Below are 26,335 nucleotides of genomic sequence, written 5' to 3' on the forward strand. Positions count from 1 at the left end.
CATGACGTACAGTCAACTAACATTTTAAGAAGACAGTATGGTAGATAAGGTATTTCTCTTGGCATATGACTTCTTGAAAGAAGCAAAAATTCTTACTCCCCAGCAACATAGTATAATGTGAGCAATAACCATCGGTCACTTTGAGAAAAAAAAATGCAACTGTCCATGGAAACAAACAATAAACACATATATACAATAGACAAATGTCTTTTTAAATGTATTTAAAGAAAGAAGACTATAAAATGGGATAAATTATAACCTGGTTTATTATCAGAAAACACATTAAATAAGATTACTTGTTAAAAAGATATTAAATTCTGTTTTGAACATTCATTGTCTCACATCTAAAGGAAGCTGGAACATTAAAATGAACAAATTAAATTACAATTTATAAGTAGAAAAATATACTCTAAGACTGATTGTGCAGCAGCTGTGTTAAAGCAAATTTCCTTTGCAAAGTTACAGTAAGACTTGATCTAAAAAAATATATCTTATTCTGAAAAAGTGGCACACTTCTCAAAAACGCCACCTCTTACCCACTGGTGATTAATAACAAATGGCTCGAGTCTGAGAATGTAGTATTTTTATATCATTATAAAACATGATCAGTGGTAACAAGATTGTCAATATGCAGAAAGAAACAGCTTGGAAAACTGTGCACAGGTAGAAGTTGGAATAAATAACATTGAGTTCAAAGCTTTCTTGTAAATGTGCTTATAGCATCTGTTGTCTCCTTTTGCCCTCATTATAAACATGTCTCACAATGGTAGGAATGGAATGCCACCCATTTATTTTAAATAACCACCATTCAGTAAAAGGAAGGTTAAAAGCAGATTGCTTGGTAGTTCACAGACAGTGCCAACAAAGGAACATCTTAGGGACTTGCTCAAGCAACAATATCATAGTTCAGTATGATGACAGGCATGTGTTGCCCAGATATAGCTATTCAGCTTTCAGGCTGATCACTTACATCACCTTCAGTCATCGGGTCAATGGTGTTGCATGCCAGACAGGTCATCATAAGGCCACGTACGCTTAGGAAAACGTTCCTATCAGAGGACTATAGGTAATCTTTCCACTGTTTTGATGTAATCTTGGGCCAATTATGGCAGCTTGGGATATTTTAGAATCAGTTTTATGAGAGTCTTGTTTGTAGGGCAAATAACGACTGATTCTGAAAAATATCATACCAATCAAAAATAGATATCACGTGAGTGCATTATGTCACCGTGTGGCTGGTATTTTTGCAAGGTATTAATACTGGGTTACATGAATGTGTCATTGTGGTTAATGCAAAAATATACTCATGCTGCCTCTTACCCACCAAAAAAGCGAGAGGGCATCACTGGCAAAAATGTCTTTATATGAGTGGTATTCCCTTCTTTCTTTCATTTTGAAAGATAAACTCAGCATATTCCCACCTCTCATGCATAAACCATCAACTTAAATAACAGTCGTATCTGACAGTAGAGTAGTATAATAGGAACAAGCTGTATTTTGCTGCATTTCAGCACCATAGCAGAAGTATACATGTGTTTGTACACACACTGTTGAAGATCTCCAAAGGATGAGTGTTCAAAGATCATAATTGTTATGGCGAAAGTAAAAATAAATAATCAGTGCACAATGACCTTTGCCTCCTCCTGTAATTCAGTGCATTTATATCTAGAGACTGTACACAATTTAACTGTACAGACAGGTGATCACAATTCCAAACTATGATATTGAGACAGACAAAAGCATCATGGTGTTCCAAGGGGTCAGTGTATAACTATTAGGCATTCAGTCTGGTCTACAAGGCCAAGATTGTGCCTATAGATAGTTGTTACTTAGATGTTGGTGTGTACAAAAAAACATGTTGAACCAGCCATGAAATTGTGGCAAAAAGGCATAGATGGTCATCCATTATCAATGCCTTTGTTGTGTTAGATTATCTGACAATAATATGAAATCACTTGTAGCACCTATAGCTTACAACTCATTTAGAGTCACCAGGATAACTTATTCTTCAAGAGCTAACATACATTTATGAATTGGCATGTATACACCATATGTGTGAATCTGTCTTCTGCCCTGGCTTGTCTAAGAGTCTCCACAATGTTCTTGGCATGGGAATTAGTTTATGATTTGAGGCTGCTGAAAGCAATATGAGAGGCTGTCATGACTGAGATATAACTGAAAACCACAAAAAGCTCCCCTTCCAATGATCAAACATCTACTTTCTATCCTCTCTATATCAGAACGTCTTCCTATGAAATAGGAATTTCCATAATAAAATGGCAATTTCTAAAACCGTTTTAGTAATTACCGTCTTAATCAATTATCTGCAAAATAATTTAGCACATTCCTGGTCCCTCTGATCGCAATTAACATTAGCCACCAGCTTTTTATAATAGTCACTCTTTGGGGATCAAGTTCCTTCGGGACCATGGACCTTAGCGAGCTGTAATTTGCTTAACTGTTCTCAGCAGATAGGCAAAACAGGAAACTGGAGGTCCGTGGGAACACATTTCAGCAGCATTTCCAGTTAAAACCATCCTCGTGTATAACATATCAAGGCATTTCCCACCCAAGGACTCTTTTGGCCAGAACAATCAGGAAGTGGCAGTACCAATGAATCCCATCATTCCCTATAAATTCTGGAATAATGGAGAACAGGGTGTACAGTAGTCTTATAGGAGCAAATGACCTATGTGCCATCTCATGCCATTCAGTATTTGCATAGCAAGATGTCAATATGCCATCTACAAGAAGGGTTCCATGAGCAGTCAGCGGAGCATAAACCCCTGTCTCTTCCTGTATGGACACATTTACAACTTTAGATGGTAGCAGCTGAGTGCCATTAGCAAATATTTGAACAAAGTCCCCAACCTGGACACGATGTGCATAAACTGGCAAAAATCCCACCAGTAGGTCTCTGGTTGCAAAGATCAAATGGTTTGGAGTAAGCCGAAGGCTATATGGATGTCCTTCAGCCTCAATAATTATGAATGCGGCTTGCTTATCCAGATCTTTGTGCAAAAACAGCAAAATCTCTGTTGATGTCAAATGTCCTGTTTCATCTGTGGTAAGGATTTTATCACCAAGCTGCAATTCTGACAGAGGCTTACGTTGACCGCTAATAATGTTGACCATGGCAGTTCCTGGAAAGCAGCCACCAGAACGGACAGCTAATGAGTTGTCTGAAAGATAAAAAAAATGAGAAGATACATAAGAACAATAATAAGTAACTGAAATAACTGGTTGATGACTAGTTGTTGGGGAAATCCCCATGGACACAGGGCCATCTTTAATATTGGTTGGACCCTGGGAAAACATATTCTTTGGTTCCCCACTACCATGCAATTTGGCTCTCCACCCCAACATCCCAAAAAAACAAACATACACACACAAAGACTTGTCTAAAAAAACTTGAATAATGTAAACATAAAGAATTGGTCCACACTCACTGATTGGTGCAGACTCACTGGTTCCTAGACATTACTTCACATCATTACCGCTCGCTCATTGGTTGCTAGACATAACTGCACATCATTACTGCTCACCCATTGGTTGCTAGAGGTTACTGCTTATCAATATCACTCACTGATTGGTTGCTAGAGGTTAGAGCACATCATTACTGCTCACTGATTGTTGGCTGCTAGAGGTTACAGTACATCATTATTGTTCACTGATTAGTTGCTAAAGATTATAGCAGATCATTATTGTTCACCGTTTGGTTGCTAGAGTTTACAGCACATCTTTACCGCTCACTGATTGGTTGCTAGAGGTTACAACAGATCACTAATGTTAACTGACTGGTTGCTAGAGGTTGGGCCAGTGCAAGGATTTTGTCCTTCCCTACACACTGCGCACCCTCTCCACACTGCTCCCCATTTCCTCTGCAAACATTGCCCCCTGTCCATACTGCTCTCCTCTGCACAACTCCCCCACTCTACTCCCATGCACACATTGCCCCCTATCTCTCACCGGTACACATTGCCCCCTCTGTGTAAACACTCCCCCATACACATTGCCCCTGCAAACATGCAAACATTGGGGGCGGTTTAAATAATAACTTCACTTTTTAACAAAAAATAAATGCATATTTTTTGCAGGTAAAAAAATGTGAATTTACTATTTTTGTTTTAGGAACTTGGAAAGCATTGTACTAGCTGATTGCCTGTTGCCATGTAGGTCTCCTGCAGACTGTCAGTGTATTCAGTACGATGTATGGGCAGGCAGTTTGACACTGACAGGAAGAATCAATGAACTACCACAGCGCTCAACAGCACCTTGGTAGTTGATTGAGAATTAAAAGGAAACATCACACCTGTAGAACATCACACCTGTCTTTAGCCCTGCAGAATATCACGCCTGTCTTCAACCGTGCAGAACATCACACGTCTCCACCCCTGCAGAACATCACACATCTCCAGCCCTGCAGTACATCACATCTGTCTCCCTCTACCTGCAGAACATCACACCTGTCTCCCCTCTTCCTGCAGAACATTACATGCCTCCAGCCCTGCAGAACATAACACCTGTCTTCCCTCTCCCAACCTTGAAGAACATCACACCTGTCTTCACCCCTGCAGAACATCACACGTCTCCAGCACTGCAGAACATCACATCTGTCTCCCTCTCCCTGTAGAACATCACACCTGTCTCCCCTCTTCCTGCAGAACATTACATGTCTCCAGCCCTGCAGAACATAACACCTGTCTTCCCTCTCCCAACCCTGCAGAACATCACACCTGTCTTCACCCCTGCAGAACATCACATCTGTCTTTAGCCCTGCAGAACATCACACCTGTCTTCCCTCTCCTAGCCCTGCAAAATATCACATCTGTCTTAAACCCCTGCAGATCATCACACCTGTCTTCAGCCCTGCAAATCATCGCACCTGTCTTCCCTCTTCCTGCTCTGTAGAACATCACACCTGTCTCCCCTCTTCCTGCTCTGCAGAACATCACACCTGTGTCCCCTCTTCCTACCCTGCAGGACATGACACCTGTCTCCCCTCTCCCAGCCCTGCAAAGCATCACAGCTACCTACCCTCTCCCAACCCTGCAGAGCATCACACCTGTCTCCAGCCCTGCAGAGCATCACACCTGACTCCCCTCTTCATGCTCTGCAGAACATCACACCTGTCTCCCCTCTTCCTGCACTACAGAGTATCACACCTGTCTCCACTCTCCAGCCCTGCAGAGCATCACACCTGTCTCCCCCTCCTAGCCCTGCAGAGCATCACACCTGTCTCCCCCTCCTAGCCCTGCAGAGCATCACACCTGTCTCCCCCTCCTAGCCCTGTAGAGCACCACTCCTGTCTCCCTCCTCCCACCCCTGAAGAGCATCATACCTGTCTTTCTCCCAGCCCTGCAGAACATTGCATGGGAGCAGAGATGATTTGTAGGGCTGGGAGAGGGGGGACAGGTGTGATGCTCTGCAGGGGTGGAAGAGGGGAGATAAAGCACTGTCAGTAAAATAAGGAACTTGCCACAGTTCTTACCTTGCTGCTAACCCCCCATACCAACGGAGCTCTACAGACCCGCCTCCACATGGCTGGAAAAGCTCTCAGTTGGAGCTCTGTTCTTCAGCAGTGCCACCACCTTCTCCACCCGCAGGACAAGGCAGGAACTGTAGCAAACCAGGAGGAAGTGACAAGGCTGAGCCTGAAGCAGGGGTTATAGAGTAACAGGCAGAGTAGAGGATCGAGCTGCCCTCCACGTTGTCAGCCCAACAATGCTGACACACCACATGCGCTATCTATAGCATGGTGCTGGAATTTTACCACCACCCATCCTTGCGATGGCCCTGTTCCAGATGTTCCCGGGCAGAGCGGGCTGAAGTGGCAGCTGCTTTGGGCCCCACAACAATGACAGGGCCTAGGGCAGCTTCGCCTTTTGCCCTGCATTAAAGTTGGCCCTGCATTGACGTCTATGAGGCTAAAACTAGTTCTGGGCAGCTGCACAGGTTTTTACAAAAAGGGGACAGCTTGTTGGACCCTAATTTGGTAGTCAAAGATCTCTGGACATCCACACTCACTCCATCCTTATCCAGAGATCTAGTAATACTGGTACTTTTCCTGATGGGATGTTCTCAGTGTTACTTCAGCATCAAAGCTTCTGTCTACTCTGCTGCCTGTTCCCCTATACGTAAGAGAATATGCTTTTGCATTTAAGCATACTTGATGTGGATCAGTTATGAGAGGTCATTATTAGAAATGTAGGTGCTTCATAATCTATTTGGTTGTATTTAGTACATATTAAATAAAATAATATGCAATGTAAATAATAAATATTAAACTGACAAACCCCAAGCACACCCTAATACAATGCAAACACAGAAAAACATGTTGCAGCTGTGAATGATAGTCTGTGGGTTGAGTCCTTTTTTTAAGCTGCCACTTTATTACATAGGTATATCTGCTTGTTGTTGAAAATGGTCAATCAATGAATCATGTGGCTGAAATTCATTACATAATGGCTACAAATGTAGTGAGGAGGTTCATGTGTGGTTCACCTAAAGAGAATTGGGAATATGCAAGATCGAAGCATGACTGTGGAATGAAATGTTCCCAACTTTGTACACTACACTTCTTATATTCTTCACTAATCTCCTTGCACTGTTATTAGAAGAGGGGTCCTGTCATTTTGACAAGTAAGAAGGTAAAAAGTGAACAATGCTGAGAATCAAGGTGTGAGATGGGAGAACACAATGGTGAGTGTGGCTTCAAGAAAAAAACAATAGGGAGATAGAGTAATCAGAGTGATTACAGGTACACAAGATAAGTTAACCATTTGAATAAAAGATAACAGTCTAGTTTTAGTTAATCAGAACCTGGATCTAAAGAATGCTTTATTGTTGAATCAGAAGGTCGTAAGGATGGCAATACATGGATCGAAATTCGGCTGGTTCAGCAGGGACTGTCCGAATTTTGATCTATGTATGGGCAGGCTGGTTGTACAGAAGTCGATTGATTGTTGTTTTTCTCGGACAATCGGGGCCACCAGCTAAAGCCGGCAGCAATGATCATTGTATTCTGATGGTGGGGAAGTGTCCCCATCGTTCTAACACAACAGCACAGTGGAAGTGATTCCCCCATCAACATGTGTGAATAAGGGAATCAAATCATTTTTTTTTTTTTTATTGTTCAACCGAGTGGCTGAACAAAAAAAAATGATTAATATATGGCCAGCCTAACTCTCACTAGTCATTTAGACAAGTGCAACAATTCATAAAGGGGAAATATAATTAATCACCAATAAACTGACCCTCATAGTAGTTTATTTTCTCCCAGCATGCACAACCACTATTCTGTGGGGGTCAGGGAATCTCCTACCCTACATTACCATTTATGCAGCAGTATTGGCTAGTAATACTGTAGGTAATCTGAGATGAACAGATCAAGCAATTTTAAACCGCCAATCACTAACAATATGCTGCAGTCCCCAGACACTGCTTCTCCATACAAGGGAAGATTAATGAATGGCAGTGCAGAGAAAGCTCACCATAAACTTCACTTGTGCATGATGAACTTAAAGCCTGATTGAGTCCTCCACTTAAGTCAGCTAAATGCACTGTAGGTGCATTTGAACAAAATGTGTTCATTGTCTTACAGTTGATTTTCTTTTTAAAGCAGCCACACCCTGAGTAGAAAAGCTTGTCCCCTGCCAGCATGTTGCAGCAAAGGACCCTTGCTCTCTTTGTACAAGCAGTGATCTTTTCGCTGATATCTGACATGCCCTTTGTTTACTCAATTATTTTCTTTTCAAAATAAAATTAATACTCAATAATAGTCACTGTTAAAGGACAAGTTTACCTTTTGTAACATGTTACACCCATAATCAGGGTGTAACATGTTACTGTATCACATACCACCTGCCCCCTCCAATCCCCCGTTTTGACAGCAAGCGGGGAAGCTTCAAACGTAGCAGTGCGGGGCTCCGCCCACCTAACCACATCATTCATTCACAGAGTTCTGTGAATGGGAGAACTACAGCTACCAACGGCCTTTGTGACGTTGAGCACTCTGGTAGTTCATTGATTCTTCCTGCCAGTGTAAAACTGCTTGATCATACAATGTACAGGCAGACAGCTTACACTGACAGTATGTAGGAGTCCTGCATGGCATCTGCGATCTAATGATTGCGGGTGCAATGCTTTCCAGGCTCCCACAAAAAAATAGTAAATGCACATTTTTTTTTCCCTCAAAAAAATGTGCATTGATTTTTCTCTTTTTAAAGGGAACTTTTTCTTTAAGAACTAAGCAACAAACTTTCGAAAAAGACTATGTAACCCGTTCCAAATAAAAAAAAAACTTTGTAAATGTCATATTCTTCTTCAACAAGTGCACAGTTACTAGAAGAGGGATTATATCATTTTGACAAGTAAGAAGGTAAAACGTGAACAATGCTGAGAATCAAGGTTTGAGATGTGAGAATACAATGGTAAGTGTGGCTTCAAGAAGAAATCAATAGGAAGCAAGTGTGAATCAGAGTGATTACAGGTACAGGAGAGAATCTAGCCACTGGAATTAAAGAGAACAAAAGGCAAACCATTATAAACTGCTAATCAATAGCAGTGCTATTACCAGTACACTGCTGTCCACAAACACTGCTTCTCCATAGGGGAGCTTACAGAATGGCAGTGCTGAGAAAGCTCACAATAAACTTTAGTTGTGTATGATGGACTTAAAACCCAATAGAACCCTCAGGCTAACTATCTTACAGTTGGTTTCCTTACTGAAGCAGCTACATCCTGAGTAGAAAAGCCTGTCTCCTGCCACCATGCTGTAGAGAAGGACCGTATCTCTCTTTGTGGAAGTAGTTGTCTCTTTGCAGTGATCTGACACATCCCTTGCTAAATCAGACCTACAGCTCTCATCAAGCTATCAGCAAAGCTCATACTCCCCACGGAGTCTGACTCTGAGCCAGCAGGAGGCATGTCAGACCTCTGCAGGGAGACCACTACTTCCCTAGAGTGAGCAAGGATCCCTCTGCAGCTTCTAGCATGTGACAGGTTTTTCTACTCGGGTTGTAGCTTATTTTTTAGAAAACAAACTGTAAGACTTTGCAATCCTTTTGCTTTGATGCATGTGGAATGTAATTAGCCAGTTTGAAATAAAAATGTTTAGTTGGGCTTCAAAGAAAGTCTATTATGACAGAAATAAATAAGCAGCAATCGCTGACCTGTTTTAGGTGCATGTGTCCAATGTCTGGTACACACTTACTTTATTCAGTTTAGTGATGTGCCAAGTAGTGAAGGAAGGATAAGGATGACAACCCTAGGATATACACCTTTAAAACACATGCCTGTAGCTCCCATATTTCCATCCTGACAGGCCACCCATAGACAGGCAGTCTTCTCACCAATAACAAGGAATGAAAGCTTCCTATACACATTGGTATTGCTGCAACCTTTCTCACTGACGTATGTTAAATACGAATGTTTCTATGGAGAAGTAATGACCATTTATCTGTTTCAGAAACTTTCAAACATGTTGGAAAATTACTTTGAACAATAAAGTACTTTTTTAAAGCTCACAAAAGCTTGTTATTGCTTGACTGGTCCCTCTAGAATGCTTGATTAACCCAAGAGGTGACCAAACTGCTCATATCTCTTTTAAATGCCTCCCAGTGCAACCAGAATTGGCAAATTCTATTATATCACCCTGGGTGGAGAAACGAACACACGCTACAGAGCATGCGCGAACACCTGGCGGCCATTTTGGAAATTGGAAAATTTGGATTTTTTTGCCAATCAATGCCTAATGATGTTTGTTTACATATGAGTGCAACCATACTTTAAAAAAATGTAGTGATTATGGTTTTACACTATGTGGAGTTCTTTCTTTGCATGTTTCCACTACAAGTCCAAGCCTTATCCTGAATGATTTAGCTACCCTAATTAAGGTCCATTGTTTGGAAGATCCTTATCTGCTGTTTTGGTGATCTGGAGCAGGATTTGAGTGACCTGCTTTCTGGATAGTTTAACAAAGTGGGAATGACCACTCTTAACAGGGGGTCATGCCTTTCTGGTAAGTCTTCTGTAGTAGTGGTTGGTGACCAGACAACTGTCCTTGGATTTCTTTTGTTTCATCACAGCCTCTGGGACTTTTCTTTTATTTTTGGATGGACTATTTTTTTTACACATTTTTCACTGTTTTCTTATGATTATTTGTAACTTTTAAAGCGCTGCACTTTTATGTATCTATTATATCACCATGTCATAGTTTTCAATAGAGACTATAAATAGCCATTTTAAGACACATTGCCCTGGCATAGTCCACTGTGGTCAAAATCAGAAAACCAACCCTGACAAATGCCATGTGACTATCACTGACTGCAAAGTAGCTTCAGGATATCAGCAGCACTGATATGCATCAAGGGAGGAAAGCAAGTATTTTGTTAAAAAAGCAATTTTTTATGATACACAGTGCTTAATCTAACTAAATGCCATTCAGTTAGGGTTCATATCTAATTTAAACAGTGCTCACAAGTAGCGAGTTTTTGTTGGCAGCCTCAGCACAAAAGTATTGACATGATTAGGCTTGTTTAGTGCATACAGAGTTCTTGCCATGATAAATATACACTAAAGCCATTTGCACCATTATTTATTAGTCGAAATTGATCTAATAATCTAAAAAGAAACTTTTTTAGAGTAAAAGATGCCACTGATCACGTTCACCCATCCTTCCACTGGCGGAAAGAGCTGTATACCTCCAGAAAGGGTACCTGCTTTCACTGAGACATGGATGTGTGCTTTTGATTCATAGTACACCCAGTCAAAGCCAGCTTCAACTGCCAGGCGAGCTAACATGCCATATTTGTTCTTGTCTCGGTCCGAAGTTGTGATGTCAAGTGCACGTCCCTCATAGTGCAGGGAGTCATGGGCATGGTGTCCATCCTCGTCCCAGCCTTCTGTGACCCGCAGCCGTACTCCTGGCCACATATTCATGACAGAGATAGCCAAGGCGTTCACCCTATCCTTGCAGCGCTGCAATGAAAGAAAAGAAGGTCAGTGGATACAAATATGTGGATTATTTCATAAGCTCATATTTAAATTTTAGTCAAGATAAAATATGCAGCCAGTGTTGGTATTTGTCACTTGGACTGCCGAAAGAAGGTAAAGTCTTCTCAACATTGTCATCTCTTCTGCACAGAATCCAAATTTTTTGTACATTATATTTCTGTTTCAGAAATGTCTTTTTCTTGCATTTTTACAACCTAAATGTAGAATCCATATGGATGGAGTGGCAGTCACTGTTTTTGTACTGTACTGACTGGGCAAGAATCATATATCTATAGGGAGCCCATAACCTGGGCCAGTCAGGTTTGCAGGAAACATTAATTAGGCAGTTTGATTACTTTCTCTAGTTATTATTATTTATTTATTTCAGGTACTTATATAGCGCTGTCAATTTTACGCATCGCTTTACATCTATATCGTACATTCACATCGGTCCCTAACCCTCAAGTGGCATACAATCTAAGGTTTCTAACTTACATTCATACATACACATACTAGGCCAATTTAGACAGGATCCAATTCACCTACCAGCATGTCTCTGGAGTGTGGGAGGAAGTACCCAGAGGAAACCCACGCAGGCACAGGGAGAAAATGAAAACTCCAGGCAGGTGGTGTCGTGGTAGGGATTCAAACCAATGACCCTAGTACTGCCAGGCAGGTGGTGCCGTGGTAGGGATTCAAACCAATGACCCTAGTACTGCCAGGCGGAAGTGCTAACTATTTGGCCACTGTGCTGCTATTGTTCCTAGCATGTTAAGCTCATCTCCTCTCCTTCCTATTCACATGATCTGTAAAGATCTGACTGGGAACTGTAATACACATAGCTTGAATGTTAAGAAATTTTGTTTAACTAGATGTAATCTAAACCTTGATATGTATAAAATCCATTAGAATCTGATCTTAGCATTGACTAGGGGTCCTCTTCTATATTCAAATAATATGTTATGTTATATTATACGCCATGATTGTGGTTTTCTGGGATATTTCATGTACACTTTCAGGCCAAGTAGTGATCAGGAGTTGGAAGATTCCTACTACAAGACTATGGCTAATCTTCACTTTTTGAACACATATGGGTCACAATACCTATTTCATTTGAAAAACACATCTTAATGTACACTGCATTTTCAATGCACACATTAATAAGCAACTAATTTGCATCATATTTAATGTAATTGTTTCAGTGTATCAGCTTGAAAAAAACCAATACAGTAATTACTAAATGAAACAGCCCACAATGGGCAAATCTGTCTCAATAAATAATAGGAACAGAACTTCAACAATGCTAAGCCCAGTGGTATGTTCCCTAAAAAATACACAGTAGGTATGTCAAGAATATGAATCAGCCCTTGAATGTATATCTAATTTTCTAAATTTAAATCTATTTTTTAACAAAAGCACATTAAAATAAAAAATGTAGCTCAGCAGCAGTACATTCCACATATTACTGTGAACATGCTGGGACAGCTAGATCTAGCAATGCCAGTGCACTGGCATTAGAGCTAGTGAAGAGTACCAGTGCTCATTATTTTCAATCAATACATCTAGGAGTAAGCAGAGGTAGTGCAAGTGCAAATTCCAGTGTTTTCTGCTGTGTTGCCACGGTATGAGCCTGCATAGATGTGAAGAAATCGAGTATAGGAAGGGTCAGAAAATCTGTCTGGTTCTACTGCTGTATGTGTTTCTTAAGGCTACCAACAGACATGGACTGCTGTTTAGAAGACCTGACCACTGAACAATCATTCTGTAGAGCAAGTGTAAAAGGGCTACATAAGAGAGTGGTACAATCATTTTAGTCAGGATCTGCCTAGAGAATCCAGAAGGATCCTGAGGTCTTTTTTCCCCCAGAATTGGGAATAGCCAATCACAGGTGGGCAGGTTAGGCAATTCTTTAAGGGCTATCAATAATTCCCCATGCCAGGTCCCTGTAAAAGAAGAGCTAGTATACTCATCTTTCCTGTGGTCCATGTCTCCTACCTTCCCTCCATTTCAGAGATAGTAGACACAGTCCGGAAAGGTATACTACTAACTCTAACAAGAAGCTATTGTTGGAATTTACTGATAGCATTGACAGGTTCTCTTTGAGGGCAAATGGCTGAGATGAGCAGCTGTCACCCAACATTGTCAAACATTGGTTTGTGTAAAGAAAGATGTTCAGACAGCTCTACCTTCTGTCCTCTGTCTTCAGGCCTAAAAACGTGAAACCTCTCCTTCAAAGTACACCAACTAAGCAAAGGTAATACCTGGGTAGTTGGTGTAGTTCCTACCAGTAATCTTTCAACACATTTGGGTAAAATTTGACAAATTTAGAGTGAGGCAAGGAATTATTCAAATGCTTAGGGGATAAATGTAATGTGACAGACACAACATCCTGACCTGGTGTTAATATATTTTTACATAATTTGAAAATGATTGCTTCTATAAATGTTCTAGCAAATTAATATTAATGTGACCCAAGTGTGCAGTCTGGATTATCTTTATTTCTATGAAAGGACCTTGTATAATCAGGTTCAGAGAAAGATGGACAGAGAATGTTAGCCTGGACCATCTGTTTTGCTGGCATTAGGTGGCACCTAACTGTACAATACAGACTACACACAATATTTATGATCTTCTAAAGAAAGTGAATATCATCCCTGGAAAAAAAGCTAAGGTGGAATTGGTGATAAACAAAAAATCAGATATAAGCGAAGCTGCAGTAGCAAGCCCTGTGGCATGGAGCAATGAAAGAGGTCAAAATGCTGGTTCTCCCCAGATGTTAAGACTCAACTGTAGGTTTACTGGGTTGGTAGGTAACCCATGTGTAACTGCAAACCCTTTTTTCCCAAGAACATAAACATCCATGAATGCATCAGCCAAGTATGCATGCAGCCACATACCACGAACAGGGAACTACATCTGAAGCACTCAAAAACTAAACACCAATTGTTTCAATTAACTTACAAATAAAGTCACCATACAACCTGGTCATTCACCTAATTACTGCCAATCAAATACTGATACTACACACACAGAGCTGTTAGGGGACTAAAATTGCCTCAACTAGAATATGCTATAACTGAATCTAACAATTTTCCTAAAATGTAATTTCATTACTGTGCAGTGTATAGGTTAGTTCCCAATGAGTAGAAGTGAGTAAACAATACAGAATTCTCTCCATCGCTGATTTACCCAGTCTGCTGCAATGTAATACTTGTTTCATTTTATTTAACCTAAATCTTTTTTTAATTCAAACTACACAAGTATATGTGGTCCTGCAGGAAGATACCAGCCTGGAACTCCAAGCACTGGGATTGTAACTCCTTGGCTGAAAGGCTGAGAGCATACTGATAGTTGCCTGTAAAGTGTAAACTCTTCAGCTTGGAGAGGTGCTTCAAGGAGTGTGTCCCAAAAATAAAGCCCCCCCCCCCGCACCACCACCAACCTAATGCCTAATAGTAATGGACTCCTCCGCATGACCAGCACTCCATTTTTACTTTTTGTCTGATTCACCAGTTTCCCGTCTGCCTTTCATTTTTCTTATATAGCATCCTCTTGTCTTAGGCCATACCATGAAAAGCTTTCGTGATCTGTACATCTGTTCATCTGCTACATATATTATCCTCTTGTCTGAGCCGATATCATTATAAGTTTTCCTAATTCTATAATTTTCTACATCTGGCTCAGTATATTACCTTACCTTTTTTTTAATGAATTGCTATAGGAGTGCATATTTTCTGTTAACTAATAGATGTTTACATTTAGAAATTGCAAAACTGCTGCTCCAGATTTTCTGGGTTTGTGCCCATCCTCCTCACAGCACCCACAGGCACAGCCAGTTATCTCTGGTATGCCAGCTCTGCAGTCAGTGCCCAGCATAAGGCAGAGTTTTGCAGCCAATGGCGCAGATATGCTTCATAAGAGCTGATTTACCCAACCCAAATATATATACTGTTGTGGTTATCAGATTTCACAACATTGGCCAACTTTAGTGTTATGTGATCGACTTCTATATTTAGTTAATAAAAGTTTCAATAATGGAAACCATTGATACAAATGCATGGAGCCCATCAGTCATGAAATGATAAGACACCTTTGTCCATAAAGCCTGTGAAAAATAACCATAAGAAGCAAATGCTTTAGATATCCTCACTTTGTCCAAATTCATATTGTTTTCATCTGGCTGAAAGTATTGTATTCCAGTTCTAAAGACAGGATAATTTTTAACAGTCATAAATCCCCCCTATGTATGTAATATACAAAGGCACCAAGGTTGCCTTTTTTAACCCATATTGTTCACATTAGACCTCAAAACAATTGTCTTCCTCTTTAGAGACAATCCTTATACTGTTCAGATAAATCATGAACAATGAAGATTTGCGGACCATATTACAGTATGTATGCTTTTTTATAACATCACTTCTTATAACAATAACTAATTTATTGTCGGTTTTATCACGTGTTTTAGGCTTGCTGTAAAACTAAGCATTCCAAATCCAAGGCACTTAAACCAGATCCCAATCACTTTATCAATACAACCTACTAACTATATTAAAACCGTAACCCTGTGACTGCCAGAGCCTAAAGTGTATTTTGTGGGGGAGTAGGGGCAGCTAAAACCTTGTTAGGGAAATTTCCAAAGTGAATGGAAATCCACTTTTAAGACCTGTGGTGGGCTCTTATTCACTTCAAGTAGATTTTGCATTCCATTACAAGTCTCTGGGTATGCAAAATGTGAAGGAAACAGGTCAAAAGCAGGTTAGGAGGAGGTTAACTGCAGGTCAAATATACCTGTCAGTGACTTCTGAATGATCTAAGAAGCATCTTAAACTGATGTCTAATTGATAACACCAACACATAGCCAAAGCTTCATGACAATGGTTCTTCAGATGAGTACACACGGATCGAAAACTGGCCAGTTCAGAATTGACTGACCAAATTCCAGTCTGTGTGTAGCCCTCCTGGTTTGACTGAAGCTGATCATTATATCAGCTTCTTTTAAACAGTCCTGTTGGAAAGCCTCCTTCGATCAGCAACTTAATGTAACAATTAGCTGCAGCGTTTATCAGTGTAATCTCCGCTTATCCCGCTGTCGCATTACAATATCCTGGCGGGGGGATTCCTGTATTCAGCTCAATTGTGTGGATGCAGGAATCAGCACAGTATCTTTCATTTAGTCCACTGACTGCATGAAAAAAAACAAAAAAACAATCAGAGTGTACCCAGCTTTAGACAGTTGTAAGCAGAACAATTATCCCTATTGGAAGATTTCTCCTCCACCTGTTCAGGGCTCTGTAAAATTTGGATTTCCCATCACTTTCATACAGGTCAATGGGAATAAATAAACAGCTTAAAGCAGGTTCATGTATTGATGATCTGACTCTGTACTGACCTTTGGCTACATTTACTGGACTTCTCTCTTCTGCTGCCCATCTTGACCCCTGGCAATGTTTACGGGATTACTCTCCTGTCAGCTGCCTGTTCTATCCCTTAGCTACATTTACCGGATTACTCTCCTGTCTGCTGCCTATCCCAACCCTTGGCTACATTTATGGATGTGTTTCTTGTCTACTGCCCACCCTGACCCTTGATTACCCTTACTAGTTTACTGTCTTTTCAGCTGCCTCTGTTTCCGTCATCTGTACCTTCACCTGCCTACAATGTTTCCTGCAGTCCTGTTAGCAACACTCATGGCCAGATTTACTTCAAGCCCAATGGCGCATCCGAGTATCATTAGGCACACTGGCTTTAAGGGAGAGGTGGCTATTATAGTTCTAACCCTTTCCTTTTATATCCAAAACAAAAAAAATACATTTGGAGGTTTACCTTAAAGTAAAAAATCTTTCAAAGGGCAGTTTCTCTAGAGTGCTTGGCTGGCACCACCTGAACTTCAGTCTTTCAAAGAGAACACTTCCGCCATGGTTGTGCTCAGGTGCTAGCAGCCGAAGGGAGCATGGAGTTGTGGACAGTTCTCTAAGATTTTTCATTTTCTAAATTCAGTTTTTGATCCAACCATTTTTTTAATTCCAGTGTAAATCATATTACTAGATACTTGTCATTTTGTATAACTGCAGACTACACATCCTTTTATACAGCTAGCATTCCCATTTTGTTAGGCATCATTCAAAGCCTAATGCAGAAATACTGTACTTTGTGGTTGAGGCAGAACAGTGCAGTTAAAGTGACACTTTTCCCTAAAGTATACAGTATATAAGTATGTCTATTAGAATTTTTTCTTGTACAATTAGATTTTTGCAAAATCTTGTGAGTACATTAGGTTGAGGACCCCCTTAGATCACAAATAGCCAAACAGTTGTGTATAAACATGAACTGTCAATTCCAGATAAGGTAAAAAAAACTACAATTTTCTTTTACTCTTCTTTTTGGAAATTCCAGATGGCTTCTTCACCCTATGCCAATCTTTTGCAGTAGGTTACCATGTGTGACTTAACATGCAGTTACGATAACCCATTCATATGCAATGAGCTGACACTGTACCTCAACTAAAAAAAATGAATATGACTCTTTTATTAATGCAGTCCACAGCAATGCGTGTTATGGTGTGCTGTAGCTCAGGTGTATTGCCCGATACAGTAGTGTATTAGGGGGCCATTCAAAATGCCATGAGTTACTATGCGGTATGCTTTTTATTATGCATTAACACAACGCACAAGTATGAAGAGTCCCTGAATGCTCTCTGCAAGGCTAGTGTATGCAGGCATTTGAGATGCATGTGACATGAGTTTGAAACATGTTCACTATGTGTTAATAATGCATTCACACTGACTTGAGTTATAAAACAAAAAACCCAACCAATTTTAAAGCAGATCTCCATCCAAAAGCCCAAAATAACAGGATAAACAAATAGCCAATTAAAAAATTAGCTTTTGCAGCAATTTTCATTGCTAATTTGGAGTTATGCTCCACGGTGCTTCTTTTCCCCCACAAGATATACTCAGGCTGATGGCCACACTCTAGCCCTGCTGTACATGAGACTATAACCAGGTACTTACCAATAAAATCCATTCAATGATGGATTAATGACTAGAGTTGCATTAATTTGTGTCCATTATATCTGCCTAAATGATAGATTAAAGACTAGAGTTACATTCATTTGTGTCTAATAGATCTGCCTAGAGTTTAGCTTTACCTTCTCAAAATAGCCATATGTGATCTCAAATGCCCATGAAGACTATCCCTGTGATAAACACAAGAAAATTTGGACAACTTATAAATACTGACTGCAACTAAACAACCCAGTTGTTTATGATTTGGGACACGTAAATATTTAAACATTTAAAACCCCTTTTTTTCACTGCTAAATATTCAAGAGTTCATTTATCTCTCTCTCTCTACCTATCTCTCTCTCTCTCTCTATATATATATATCCTTTTATATTTTTAGGCAAAATAATAATTTTACTACACAGAAGCTGTGTAATTAATATGTGTTTAGTTTCAAAGGAATGAGGTGGCAACCCTAATTTGACCCGTACAGTGCAGGCAAAGCCCCACTACATGGGCAAAGAAAAAATTTTCCCCAGATTTCTGCTTTAACCACTTGCCCTCCAGAGGATTTACCCCCCTTCCTGACCAGGCCATTTTTTGCGATAGAGCGCTAAATTAATTTAACTGACAATTGCACGGTCATGCAACGTTGCATCCAAATGAAATTTATGTTCTTTTTTTCCCTACAATCAGAGCTTTCTTAAGGTGGTATTTGATCACCTGTGCGCTTTTAATTTTTTGAGCTATAAAAAAAAAAGAGGACTGACAATAATTTATTTTATGGCTCCTAATGACATTATTTTATTGTAAAAACAGGAATTTTCTGATAGGACTTTTACAGTTATCTCTTAATTAAATGGTTGGCCATATATTTTACAGATACAGCTCTATCATATAATGGGTGAAATAATCACAGGACAATGTGAGTTTTACTGTTTTTAAGTTTAATGTCACCAGGGCAAACACAAACTTAGGGGTAATCAAATATGATAAATAGGATACATTCTCATGTATTTGGAATCTGTATATAGAGTTATATTAAAATAATAGGTAATAACAAGTTCTTTAGTGAGGCTACCCTTCTTTTAGTTCTTAAAAACTCTTTGCCCTCCCCTTCCCCATTTCTTTTTTTCCTACCCCATTTTCCTTTTGTATGTTGGCTGTATGATATTTTACTAACAATATATTATTAATTATTAAACAATTTATATTTTATGAGTGTCTAACAATTACTTCCCTTGTAAAATACAAAAACTGTTTAATAAATTCAGGCAGCAAATACATTTATAATGTCACTTCACAGTTTTTATAAAATATCCCAGACAGAGCAACAGTAATAGTTCTAAAAGTTGTGCTTAAAAAGTTTACCATACACTAGCATTCCTTTTAATATTCATAAGAGCATTCATACAAAAATTCTCAGTACATCTGATGGCTTGATGAATGTAGTTCAAAAGTAGAAGGATTGGATAAAAATATGGAAACACTACATGATTTGCAGGTGTGAAAGTGACATGTTTCATGTTGAAAGCGGAAGTGATGTAACATTTTTTTGCTTCTGCTGTGTGATGAAACACCTAGCCAACAGGTGAGAAGTCTCAGTTTTGTCATTCACTGCGTTCGCTGGTAGCAATATGGAGTCACGTCAGAGCTTACCGAGTTTCAGAGAGCACAAATTATTAGTGCCCGCTTAGCTGATGACTCTTTGACTGAAGTTGCCAATTTATTTGCGGTGTTGCAAGGTACAGTATCAAAGGTTATGACAGCATATACAGTTTCTGGGAAAATATTGTCTGATAAGCATTGGCGCGGCTGACATGGTCAGTTGACCAAAAGAGATAAAAAAAACATTGCAGAAGACTGCCACCTGGAAAAGGAAAACAACTGCTACAAAAGTGACTGTAGAGCTCAATCCTACTCTTAAAAAGCCCGTATCCACAAAAACTGTGCGGAGGGAACACCATAAGCAAAAGATTCAGGAGTGAGCTGCAATTGCCAAACCACTAGTGACCGATAAATGCTCAGAAGAGGAGAGAGTGATGCAACACCCATAAATCGTCAACTATCAATCAATGGAAGACTGTAATATGGTCCGATTAATCAAGTTTCACACTATTCCCAACCACCAGGCTTGTGTACGTCAGTCCAAATTAGGTAAAGATTTTGTTCTTTTACCTGGTGTTTCCAATTTTGTCCAACCCCTGTACTTCAAAGTTTGATTTGCTTTTTGTATTTGATTTTGGAAAGAATATAATTTCATGAACGAAAACCACATTCACCATTGGAATTTTATTCTTTCGAGAAAAAATTTCCATTCTGCTCCTTTAAATTTTTTTGATCACTACTGTCGAAAATGAACGGGAAGTTGACCACACTATTGGAAAGAAAGAACTTTCTTAAAATAAAAATTTCAAGCAAAATTCCACCAGTGTATGGCCAACTTAAAGTGATACTAAACAGAGAAGTGTGAATTGCCATAATTCCTTCACATAAATCATATATCATGCAACTGTATTTTGTTTTAATTATCTAAGTACCTTATTTCTGCAGCACGTTTGTGTGGTCACATGATCTCTCCCTGTTCTTTGGCATCTGCAGGGAAAGGTGCTGTGCCAGTCACATGACTAAAAAAACTCAGCTTCATTAGAGCAATTCAAATTAAATGATAAATATTAAAAACTGTTTTATAAATCCCTATAAATCGTTGTTGAACTTCAATGTGTATTTTTTAAACATTAACATGGTGTAGGCGGAGTCAAAGATGATTGACATTAGCTTTCATTCTTTTCAGATCGCATATGGATCCAAGGCCCTTTTTTTACTTTACAGGTATTAGCAATTACATTAGATATATTTGATACTGATTTATATAAAAACTACACTTTTTTGTGAGTTTCTTAGTGAATGTAATCATTCAGCATACTATATCCCAATTCCATAATGTTTAGCAATAGGAGGACATGAAGGAGGAGGGAGGGAGTGGGCTGTCATTTAACCGGGGTGAACATTGCCCATGTGTGACTATATAGTGGGCTGCACAGATATGAAAAAGGAGGAAATTAAGACCTCAGAAGGAAACTGAAATTGAGAATGCTAAATAGAGAACACCATCTGGTCTACACAATCTCAGCCTGCAATGGGGACACAGAAAAGATGGGAGGGATGGCTGAGATCAGGATCAACCAGGTATATTCCACTCAATGCAAAATGTATGCTTTAGTGGCTTTGTGAGTATGAATACTCTGTTATATGCCATGTAATGAGAGTTTTTCATAGTCTTGGTTTAATGACACTTTAAGACCAGCATGCCTGTATCTAAAAACATTATTTTGCTGGTTGTACTTTGGTTTATACTCATAGAAGGCTAAGAAACATTAATTAACAATGGAATATTTTGTGATTTTTATTTTATTACTTATTTACTGTTTTTCAGTATGCTTGTATATGATCTCTGTTGTATTTCTTATACAGTAGATGCATGCAATTACTATGTTTCTTAATAAATAAAATAACTAAAATGTTTGTTGAAGCAGATATTAAAACCATTCCTTTATACCCTGGTGACTTCTAGCTTATAGCACAGTTGCAGACTCATTAGAGTGCAAGGATCCATTGGCTGTTAAACTTTTGAAAGTACAGTGTAAAGACTATTTTATCTATAGTATTGGGCTATGAATTTGATAAACCATGGAATCCATGGCAAACAGATAACTAAACAACTGAAATACCTATATGTGAACTATTTTTTCTGCTAAATCCTTAATAATTTTGTGGTAAATCAGACACTTCCAGGGGACACGTCAGGTCTTAACCTGCTCATAGTTGGATTGAAATTCAGCCAATTCAGCAGAGAACCTCAGAATTTTGATCCATATATGGTGGTTCCTAATGATCAACTACTCTCAAAATGGCTTGTTTGAAAATTTTCCCAATCGGCTGCAACAATAGGGTCACATCAATGATCCTTTTTTACTGCAGGACTAAATATCTTTCTCAATCGATTGAAATTCTAACAGTGTATACTGTTTTTGCTCAGGAAATTCCATTCATTCAAAAATTAAATGCTAAAAGCAAATTAAATTATGAATTACTTTTGAACAACATTCGTTAAGTCTCTGATGGCACTATCAAATGTTCTGACAAGATTTTTTGTATGAACGTTTGTATGAAAATCTACATGTATATGGCCAGCTTTAGAATGTTGACCCTCCCTCTCCTGGTATGAATACTGCTGTTCAAACGCTTACACAAACAGCTTTAGAAATGCTAACTGGACTGAATTGTTTTTAAGCCTGAAGTTCCGCATTAATGGTGTCTCTGTATGAGAGGAGACCATAACCTGCCCATGAATACCTCCTAGCCAATCTATAATTTTACTGTAGTGTGTAATGATATTTAAGTACTCCTAGTTTCAACAGACCATGACTTGCACTTCATTTACATATATATTGGTATTGTGTACACAATATTTTGCATTATATTTTAACAAGACATCTTGGTTAAGGTTCCTATAAGTGCCTATGCAATGTAAAGTCCATATATATGCTTGCATTGTAATGTTTGATTGCATTTAATTGTCGTATATTATCTTGCCCCATGCACACAGAGACCAGCTCTCCTAAATGCCTAAAGTCCTCCTGATAGCAGCATTTGACGCATAGAAACGTGTCTACGCGCATTTAGGTCGAACGCTTGAACATTAATCCATTTTATTGGCTATAACAATAATTTATTCTGGCCATTTGCTATCTGTGCCCCCTTGCAGATAGCTTTATGCTTACCTGTCCAGGATAAACAACAGGAAGAGAGAGAAAATCTATCTAAAGTAGGGTTACCTTAACTTAGTAAATTGTCCCAGGAACAAGTGTCCCCATTGGAAGTTTTCCCCTTATTTGTTATTCTAGTGGCAGCTGTAAAAGTTTGGATTTCTCATCACTTTCTGATCCCATGAAAATGGTCAACAGAGGAAAAAAGAGAGGAAGAATCTACCTAGCAAGGACATGGATAGCAATAAAAACCTCACAAGGGCTCCAACTTTTTCTTAGGCTAGCAATACATGGATTGTTTAATTGAAAAAAAAAAAAAAACACAGATTCCCCCATTCACAGAAGGGAGGTTGTGGGCGGGGCCAGCTGTGTGGTACCCAACATGAGGAAGAAGCACACTTAGAGTCCAAAGGCAGTTTAACAATATTGTATTTAGTTGACTGGAGATCCAAAAAATAACAATTTCACTTGCAGAGCAGAAATGTGAGCGCTAGCAGCTTTGTCTTACACAGGCGCAGTATCTTTTGTGGTAACAGATTCAGCAGCACTCAGTATCAGGTTCAGCAGAATTCAGTAACAGGTTCAGTAGCATTCAATATCAGGTTCAGCAGCACTCAGTAACAGGTTCAGTAGCACTCAGTAACAGGTTCAGTAGCACTCAGTATCAGGTTCAGTAGCACTCAGTAACAGGTTCAGTAGCACTCAGTATCAGGTTCAGTAGCACTCAGTATCAGGTTCAGCAGCACTCAGTATCAGGTTCAGTAGCACTCAGTATCAGGTTCAGCAGCATTCAGTATCAGGTTCAGCAGCATTCAGTAACAGGTTCAGCAGCACTCAGTATCAGGTTCAGCAGCACTCAGTAACAGGTTCAGCAGCACTCAGTAACAGGTTCAGTAGCACTCAGTATCAGGTTCAGCAGCATTCAGTAACAGGTTCAGCAGCACTCAGTATCAGGTTCAGTAGCACTCAGTATCAGGTTCAGCAGCACTCAGTAACAGGTTCAGTAGCACTCAGTATCAGGTTCAGCAGCACTCAGTATCAGGTTCAGTATCAGGTTCAGTAGCACTCAGTATCAGGTTCAGTAGCACTCAGTATCAGGTTCAGCAGCACTCAGTATCAGGTTCAGCAGCATTCAGTAACAGGTTCAGCAGCACTCAGTATCAGGTTCAGTAGCACTCAGTATCAGGTTCAGTTGCACTCAGTATCAGGTTCAGCAGCATTCAGTAACAGGTTTAGTAGTACTCAATAACAGGTTCAGTACCTCTCTCAGGAATCAGGTAAAGCAACCACTCCACACAGACACACTGTGGGTCCCAACTAAACGCTAACACTGTCCTTAAGGCAAAAGAGTGGCAGAACAGTATCGCTACACCAGTTGATAATGGGAGGTTGTAGTCTAGTGCAGTTTTAAAGTGGTATAACCTTAGGCACAGTGGGTCACAACACAGACTTAGCTGGTCTTACTGGGGTGGCATCTGCTTGAGGGGTGGTTGACTGTCAGGTGGCTGACACAGGTGGCGGCTCAAATGGGTGTTCCCTACTCTGTCCTTCTTTGCACTTGAACCTCTCTCTGACTCTAGTTCTCTGTCCCTGCCAGACAGGGTTCTTCTCCATACACTAACCACTTGCAAAGGCAAACCAGATACAGTGGGGCACTATTATTTATTAGCACTGCCCAACCAAGATGGCCACAGAAGGTCACTGAGCAGTGGCAGCATTTAATGGGACTGCTGCTCTCCCTTGTGACATCTACAAGCTGCAGGGGAACATTATCCCCCTTAGGACGCCACTCCATCCACATGGTGGCAAGATGCCACCTGCTGGGTGGAATAGGAACTACACCTGCCAACAGGGTGGATGGAGGAATACTATTGTGTTCTGACAATGGCGACTCCTCTTTCCAACAATCCCATCTGACAGAAGTCAATCATTAGACTGACTTCTCTCGAGCGGGATTGGCCATAGATGGATCAAAATTTGCCTGGTCCCTGCTAAACTTGCCAATTTTCAATCCATCTATGGTTAGCTTTACTGTACAAAAAAAAAATGGCTACACTTTAGAAATGAAGTGCAGGGATACACTTTAGAAGTGAAGTGCATTTATTGTAGACATTTGTTGTATATTTTTCCATTTTCCCAAACACAGCAATGCATAATTATAAAGCAATAAAATTAACCTTTCACCAAATATTGTGTTGTTGAAACCACATGTACCCAGAAGATTCACTTCTAATGTTTGGTGTATTTCATATTTACTGCTTTATAAATATAGCATTTCAAGTTACGCTTCTACAGTATGTGTGTGTGTATATACATATATATATATATACATATATATACACGTTTGATGTGTAAGAGCTCATTGTCTCTGGATTGGTTATTTTTCATAACTTAATTTAACCAAACGAAGCTTCAGATGATGTGCCATTGTGGCTGGCACCAATCAGAAACATATAGTAATGAATTAAATTAGACTCCCTGTTCCTCAACTGCTTGTGGCCTGCAGCATACGGCTCAATGACTTCACTTTAATAGTTGGTCATTAATTAACTAGTTTCCATGCAAATTCTTGATTTGGAATGTAAAAAATCTAAAAACTTTCAGATTATGCTTCCTCTTACTCCTACAACAGGCATTCTTCTTGAGACACCCTGCGTGCAATGTAAAAACCTACTAGTAATAACGCTGCTTATTTAATACAGAAAAAGACCATTTTTTGTCTATCCCTCCAAATTAAAACCATCTTTAAATGTACTTTGTCAGACAATTACATATGCAGACTGAATTATACCTATTTTTGCAGCTCTATGGAAAACGTGAAATACATTTTTTAGTTAATAAACATAATCCATCCTCCACTACGGACAGGGAATAACCTTCCTTTACAGCAGTGAGTGATCATAATAGTTAACAACCTACAGCATGAGTATATAAAAGCTCAATGAAGCAGTCTGCCAACGTCATATTTGCTTATCAGGTCAGCGATAAAAAATACAGACCATACTGTATAATATTCAGTTATAGCAGGAAAGTAAATTAGTCCCTAGTTTCATTAAAACTTAACTGTGGGTATCAAGCCAGCCCCCCCTCCCCCCTTATTTTGAACCTCATCTTAACTAATCACTCTGAGGCTAAAATCCTCTTTTCTTTACTTAAATTAGCAGTAACATGAAGCATCATGTCCTGAGTCTTCTATGTTCTTTTTTGCAGGTTGGAAAGGTCCTTCGTTATATGCTCACATCAATGTCTAGGTGATGTGAAATATTCCTGTTGGCCGTCCTGCAGTGGGGTCCTCTCAGGGTCCAGAAAAGTACCAGGTGTGATGGAACCGGTCAATGCAAGCTTAAACTACAGCACTGGATCACCAATCCTACTCCCAGAAGAGGTGCTGTGAAGGACATAATGCAAAAAACTTTCATTTTGTTTTTAGTAATTGAGTGGGAGGGGGTGGGAAGTAAGGAGGGGTGGGAGGCTGATATTTGCCCATAGACAAGCTTTAAAGACTAACTCTAGGCAAATAAAAAAAGTTTCCTTGCAGTGGGGCTGCACCCTTCACTATACAGGCTAATT

At 39.6% G+C, this 26,335-nt stretch overlaps 1 protein-coding gene across 2 annotated transcripts in view; it reads right to left on the minus strand.

The window, feature by feature from the left end:
• Positions 1-243: 243 nt before the first annotated feature.
• DHH (desert hedgehog signaling molecule) overlaps positions 244-26,335 on the minus strand; it is a 95,945-nt gene continuing 69,853 nt past the window's right edge. Inside the window, exons 2-3 of one of the 2 annotated variants that reach the window (XM_089679523.1) lie at positions 10,719-10,980; positions 244-3,182 (exon numbers count right to left, since the gene is read on the minus strand). In XM_089679523.1, the coding sequence (XP_089535649.1) occupies positions 2,554-3,182; positions 10,719-10,980 (891 nt within the window). In that variant the 3' untranslated portion in view covers positions 244-2,553. Of the gene's footprint in view, positions 3,183-10,703; positions 10,981-26,335 lie in introns of both variants that reach the window. The other variant, XM_089679515.1, reaches the window with a different exon arrangement.

Source organism: Staurois parvus, unplaced genomic scaffold, assembly GCF_062004578.1.
Source record: "Staurois parvus isolate SC_StPar_1 unplaced genomic scaffold, SC_StPar_1.0 ptg000017l, whole genome shotgun sequence".
Lineage (NCBI taxonomy): Eukaryota > Metazoa > Chordata > Amphibia > Anura > Ranidae > Staurois > Staurois parvus.